Source organism: Crinia signifera, chromosome 11 (assembly GCF_055691185.1).
Source record: "Crinia signifera chromosome 11, ASM5569118v1, whole genome shotgun sequence".
NCBI classification, from domain to species: Eukaryota; Metazoa; Chordata; class Amphibia; order Anura; family Myobatrachidae; genus Crinia; species Crinia signifera.
Window position 1 is genome coordinate 28,882,228 of NC_139227.1, and position 7,384 is coordinate 28,889,611.

General features: G+C 46.3%; 1 protein-coding gene across 2 annotated transcripts in view; it reads right to left on the minus strand.

Annotated features, from left to right (window-relative positions):
- CDH15 (cadherin 15) overlaps positions 1-3,968 on the minus strand; it is a 52,015-nt gene extending 48,047 nt beyond the window's left edge. The window contains exon 1 of one of the 2 annotated variants that reach the window (XM_083165201.1): positions 3,900-3,968. Coding sequence is in view for 1 of the 2 variants with exons in the window: in XM_083165200.1 (XP_083021326.1) it covers positions 2,846-2,899 (54 nt within the window). In the remaining variant the exon portion in view is untranslated. Of the gene's footprint in view, positions 1-2,845; positions 3,222-3,899 lie in introns of those variants that run through there. The other variant, XM_083165200.1, reaches the window with a different exon arrangement.
- Between the last annotated feature and the right edge of the window lie 3,416 nt (positions 3,969-7,384).

Below are 7,384 nucleotides of genomic sequence, written 5' to 3' on the forward strand. Positions count from 1 at the left end.
AGAAAAGCTATTTATACATTTCCCCTATATGGATTCCTTTTGGTCTGTTGGTTTAACAATAATAAAGAGATACCATTAATCTACTCAGACAGATAAAAGTGCGCACACACATGTTTCAGTTCAGAAGACTCTGTGAGATACACTCGAATTATCATAAAGATTCCCATTAATCAATCGTATACGTCCGGGAAGGTTCCGTAGACCTCTGCTGTCTCTTTAAATGCCTGTTATAAATACATGTAGTCTGGTAACCGCTGCTGGTGACTTATTATGGGGGTGCATCTGGACACACTCAGTATGCACCATTTATTAATCAGCTTAGAAAATTGGCTGTGGTTCTAGGCCAGATTCCCATTTTGTGCAATTGTAGGGAATAATGGTGATTAGGGAAATTTGATAATAATATTTAAATGCATAAATGTGCAACCAATCAGATATTTGCTTTCATTATCCAACTTCTAGCACAAATAATACCAAGAGCTGATTTGCTGCAACGGTTCATTGGAACTTTTGCACCTTGATGCTAAATATTTTTAAAGTCGCTCTAATGCCCATGAAGTTTCATTGCTGGAACAGCACAAGTTTTCTTTACAGCAAATTTGCTACTACCCATGGTGGACTATAATCCTGGAATGCCCGGGAGACTCACGTAATCAGGTGGAGAGTGGTAACTTGCCTTTGGTGGTTGAGGATTGGCTGCCCATCCAATGGTACCCAACCACCTCCCCGCATATTCCAGGAGCAGGTAAGTAGAGTATGCTAGTATAAGAATGCTCTAACTTATAATAAGGAGGGAAGTAGTCTCAAGAGTCTACAACGGGCAACCTCTGCCACTCCAGCAAGGATGTGCAGCTACTGAGACTGTATAGTAATGTACTCAGCTTTGGCTCAGCGTTATGATGAACCCCTTGGGTGTGTCATTGCATTATCCCAATTATTATTATCCAGTTATTTATATAGCGCACACATATTCAGCAAGGCTTCACACAGAATAGTTGTACAGTCACATCAGTCCCTGCCCCAGTGGAGCTTACAGTCTATATTCCCTACCACACATTTATTGTAGGGTTAACAATTAAGCAAACTAACCCACCAGCACATTTTAGGATTGTGGCAGGAAACCCGGAGTAAACCCACACAAGCACGGGGAGAATATACAAACTCCGCACAGTTAGAGCCATGGTGGGAATGGAACCCATGACCTCAGTAATGTTAACCATTACACCGTCCGTGATGCCCCAATAATATATCTCCGCTCAAATGAAAAAGTCCCATTTCAGTCGTATCGGTCTCTAGAGCATTAGAGATCAATTAGTAGTTACGTTATCTAATCAGACTGATTATGGAAAGATATCCCCTCCCCTAGGTAAATGTAGGAGTTTGGGAATTTCTTAACATAAGTCCACTGCCGTTATAAATCAGCCGAGATGTGCTTGTGATATTATTTATGTGGGAAAGAGGAAACGGAAATGTTCTAATAAGCTGCATGTCCCATATTCATCTGCTGCAGATTACACACAGACCCCCACTAGAGGAGTGCAGTCGCTCCCACTATGCATACTTTGGGGGGGTATTGCCACTTCCAGGTGCTTCATTGTATCTCATCAACACTGACACACCACGACTGATTAGAGATGATCGTCCAGTTGTGTATGTGGCGCTGTCGCACGGAGCACACACCAAGGTACTTTAGTGATGTCAGTAGAAATCCAGGTGTCTGTGGCAATTGCATATTGTCGCATATACGTTGCGTACGGGATCGCAGCTGCAAATGGCATTAGCGCTCAACTTTCAATAACGCCCCATGGCCACCAATTAATTAGCAAAACTACAACTGCTGTCACTAACATGTGGGGAGCAGGCCAGCACAGAGCAAGATCGTCCCGTATGCATTTTGAAATCGCAGTGCCCACATCTTAAGGGTAGCCGTATGTCTGTGCCGCGCCGCTATGCTTTGGGTCAGTGCGACTGCGTGTGACATCACACACAAATAGTGATTTCCGCACTGCAGTGTATGAAGCTGAATTACGCCCTATATGAGATTACATTTATTTATTTATTTATTTATTACCAGTTTCTTATATAGCGCACACAGATTCCGCAGCGCTTTACAGAGAATATTTGAACATTCACATCAGCCCTTGCCCCAGTGGAGCTTACAATCTCTATTTCCTACCACATGTACACGCACACACAGACATTCTAGGGTCAATTTTTTGGGAGCCAATTAACCTACCAGTATATTTTTTGGACTGTGGGAGGAAACCGGAGTACCCGGAGGAAACCCATGCAAGTACGGGGAGAATATACAAACTCCGCACAGTTAGGGCCATGGTGGGTATTGAACCCATGACCTCAGTGCTGTGAGGCAGTAATGATAACCATTACACCATCCATACTGACATCAGAATACATTCACTATTTAAGGTGACCCCAAAATGCAGTAAATATATGAGATAACATAAGAACACACTGACCATATGAGATGACATCAGAACTCAGTGATATAAGATGACGTCACAATACACTGACTATGTGATTACATCAGAACACACTGATATATATTTTATACACACACATACTACAAATGATTTTTCTGCTACATCAATTCACTTTATCACCTGCCCATCCTTTACTAGGATTAAGTTGCTTGAATCCACCGCTTCTAAATATTAAACTACAGTATTACCCGCATGGCCATAGGGAAAGCTAATATCCTCTGCTTATTACAGAGTGAGTGACTTCCTAACAAAGTTTCACAAAGGATATCAGCTTTTCCCTGGCAGGGGGCGCACAGTGAAAGATTATTTACCTACTTGGCGGTTGGCAAAAAGTTGTGTCTTACCTGCCAGCAGAAGGGCATCAGAAAGCACATGGCCAGTGGAATCCAGGTCCCCATTCCTTCTGCTGTGATGTGCTCTCTGTGGGAATGGGACAAGGGTCTGTGTGCGCCTGCCTGTGTCACACAGTCCCTCTCCCTCTGTGACTGACAGCACAAGTGTTGTGAACTGTAACTTTACTCCACTGTGAAGGGTGGGAGGGGGAAATCACAGGGGTGTTGGGGGTGTATGCTGTGTATGGAGGATGGGGGGGGGGGGAGAGAGGGGTCTGCAGCTGTGCCCATTACAGACTCTGCTCTGTTCAAGGTCACTCACTTCCCGGCTCCTGGACCCCTGTATTCTTGGGGTGACCCTGTAGCGGAGAATGCATTTGTAATGTAACGGCTGCCACCTGTCTCCAGATCGGCCATATCACAATAACAGTGCGCCCTATTCCCTGGTGTGCGTTATAAGCGTCCTGTCTGTCATGAACTATGGCCCTTTGTTGTGGCATTCAGAATGTTGCTTCAAATCTTTCATCGTCACCACCAGCCGCACCGCAGTGTGCGGTAAATCAGCCAGGGACTGACGCCGTCCCCCATCTGACCATAATATCTTGGTTTACAACGTGTTTTATTTTCTTACGTGATGCAGGGATTAATACTTCTTCGAATCGGGATATAATATTTAGGTTTACACTGTTTCTTTTATTTTTATATATTCATTTTCTTTAATGGAAGCTTAGAACCACTGCAGGCGGCAGAAACCGTTCCACCGCATTAATTTATGGTGGTCCTAACAGTTTTACATGGTCATCAGACCATTTACAGTGTGCGCAGTAAATCCAGCTTCCCAAAGACTCATCGGTAACTGTAAACCGCTATAAACATGCCAGCGACATAAATGATCGGCGGGAAGAATATAGACATATATTCTATGATGCACGAACGATATACATTTAGACGCGAAGCTTCGAAGCCTTCTGGGCCCGTAAAGTGTTAACATCCCTGCTATTTAAATTTAAAGGGAAAATAGAGATTTCAGATGTCATCCAGAACAAAGTCCAGATTTTGCCATTACCACAATATTCAGATGATATCACCATGGCTGGTAATATTTAGACCGTTAACTCCGTCAGGGCCAGGCACAGATATATCCTGTACACAGCTGTGATGGGTACCAAGATGCGGGCCAGTGTCTATGGGCGGTATTCAATGAGCCTGATTCGCCAGGTTTTTATGGTGAATTTGTGCTGTTTGGCGAATTTCTGACTAAAACGGTGAATCACCCTATTCAATGACCAGTTGGCGAATACATTTGAAGGTTTTGGTCACCATGATTCACCGAGCAGCAATCGCTATCTTTTTATGGTGAAGTGGAATGTGAACTTTTAAAATAAAGTGTTCTGTTTTTTACATTTGGTGTCAAAAAATCAGGAATTTTCTTCTGAGGAGGGGCATGCTATTTTTATTCATGTGCTGTAAGCACATGAATATATATTTAATTTTAAAAATAATATTTTTTTTTTTTTTTTTTTTTTACACAGCAGCCAGCAGGTGGCGCCAGAGCGGAGCCGCTCATTACATATTCATATATTCACTGCACGATCATTACGATCCTGTGTAGTGAATATACGCTTGCCTGCTGGGACCCCCGGGGGGGGCAGCCTGTGCTGCCTGGCACCCGGGGAGCACACCTAACCCCCCACAAAGGTCTGGGCTAGGCAGAGAGACTACCATCTCTCTGCCTGGCACCGTCCTGAGGCTCCCTGCGGCAATCGCCGCAGGAGCTCATATTCGCCTGTCAGGGGCAGCGAGCCCCTGACACGTTGAATACCGGAGCCCGCTGGCTCCGGAACGTGGCGAATGTGCAGCGAATCCTAAAAAGGATTCGCTGCACCTCGCAGGGTATTCACATTGAATACCGCCCTATATGTTTTATATTAATCTAAACCAGTGGTCGCCAACCCGTCGCTCGCGAGCTACCGGTAGCTCGCCTGAGCGAAACGGGTGGCTCGACCACTGCTGCCTGCCCGGTCCGCCCGCCCGCCCGCCTGCCCGCTGTTGCCGCAGGCTTGCGGCGCTATAGCCGCCACCTCGCGCCGCTACAGCCGCCGTCAGCTTCCCCCCCCCCCCCCCCGCTGTAGTCCTTGTACGGGGAGTCGGGACCAGAGGAGACAGCAGGCGCTAGAAGTCATATTTGACCTCTGCAGCGCTGTGTTCACTGTCAGATCTGCAAATATGACTTCAGGCATGGTGTGGGGGACTCCATAAGCCAGCCAGATGATGGAGCTGAGCTGAGCTCCGAACGCGGCAGCAGCAGCAATGACTAATTTATTTATTGTAGTGAAACTGCCCACTATGCCCATTTGAAGACGGGCATAGTGGAGGGGGCAAGCAGTGACCCCCTTATCAATGAGCATTAACCCCTGGCAACAAAAATGAACCCCAGGTAATTTACATTTTTTTATTAGCCTTACTGTGGGACATTGTGTGCAATATGTGTAATGGGCATCATTTGTGTGGCACAAGTTTAATGAGCATCAAGGTGTGGGGCATATGTATAATGGAGTATCACGGTGTGGCATATGTATAATGGTGCATCACGGTGTGGGGCATATGTATAATGGAGTATCACGGTGTGGCATATGTATAATGGAGCATCACGGTGTGTGGCATATGTATAATGGAGTATCACGGTGTGGCATATGTATAATGGTGCATCACGGTGTGGGGCATATGTATAATGGTGCATCACGGTGTGGGGCATATGTATAATGGTGCATCACGGTGTGGGGCATTTGTATAATGGGCATCGTGTGTGTGTGGCATATGCATAATGGAGCATCACGGTGTGGGGCATTTGTATAATGGAGCATCACGGTGCGGGGCATATTTATAATGGGTATCACGGACTGCACTATTGTGGTCATGTGTATCTGGCACTGCACTATTGAGGGCATATGTGTATCACACCCCCATTTTTCCATGGCCGCACCCCATGTGGCTACAGCTCTTAGAGAGCTGACTATGCCCCCATAGCGGAAAAAATGGGGGATGTAGCCTCGCAGGAGTTCCACGGTAGTAGCTGAACCTTCTAATTTTTGGCGCGTGCCTACGGCACGCGCAGATGACTTCTCCTCTGCCTCCAGTGTTGGGAGGTATGTTTTGGGGCATTGCATTGTGTGGCATAATGTGTCTGGGGCATTACAGTTTGTGGCATTATGTGTAAAGGGCATTTTTTGGGATATTATGCAGATTTTTAATTTTTTTTTACTTTAGTAGCTCTTCGGGCGGTTTATTTTGTCGCGAGTAGCTCCCGACCCAAAAAAGGTTGGAGACCACTGATCTAAACAATAGAAGAGAGGCAAATGAGCGCACCCCCAGCTCCCAGCATCTCGCACCATCTCTGGCACAGCAGCTTCTGCTAGCAATGAGAGAGTTAGGGGAAGCCAGGGAGATGGGAGAGGCTGAGACAGCTGTTTCCAGTGACTCACACTTACCAAGCACTATGATAGTAAGGGATAAACAGTATGGGAATAAGGCGAGCGCCAGAGAAACAGATTGTTCCTTCAGAGTCCTTATACCTAAGGCTTAGAGCGTCAAGTTCTAGGTCGCTGAAAAAGGGTCTGGAAAGCATCAGAGGAAGGGGAATCAGGACATCATACAAGGTGGAATCGGTATCTGGTCCCTGGGTCGACACTTAAAAATGGTTGACATATACTATAGGTCGACACAAGCTTATGGTCGACACTCAAAAGATTGACGCACGTTTTTTACATTTTGGGGGGGTGGAGACCGACTTGGTTCATACAGTATCATAATCTCAATCTATACCCACTTGGATAGTAGTGTGCCAAGCGCAGCGAGATACCATGCCCGAAGCATGGCGAGGGCAGCGATAGACACCAAAAACACTAAGATTGTGTCGACCTTCTGTCAATGTCGGAATATGGTATGTCAACCATTTTCAGGTTTCGACCTATTCACTGTCGACCATTAGTGGTCGACAGAGTGACTGTTGACCTAGGCATTGTCAACCCCCTATACCATAACCGTGGAATCTATGGGGTTATTCAGACCTGAACACACAGCTGCCAATTTGCAGGCCGTGCGATAATCAAATGACCGCGCATCCGTACAGATCCTAGCGCACATGCGCCGTTTAACCAGCCGTTCTATGGGAGTGCCGGGGAACATGCAGGCGCCTGAGGGTGGGTGTGTGACATCAGATCTGGCTACCATCAGCCTGTTTCTATTGCAACCACTGGGCAGTATTCAATGCTCCCGCAGGCGCAGCACAGCGTACGCCGCTTTACGCTCGCTGCGCATGTGCCATTTTTTTCCCACCGCTCACCCTATTCAATGAGTTAGCTGCTCGCCGCCCCTGACAGCGAGCATTGACCAATGCGGCTTGCCAGTAATAAATGGCTTCTCTGTTGTAGGCAGAGTTCAAATATTGCGGAGCTATGCAGAAAAACGCAAATTAGCTAAAAAACCTGACTCCAAATCAGCAGACTACTAATGCTGTGTGTAAGGACAAATGAAGGAGTGAGGAAGAAGAGG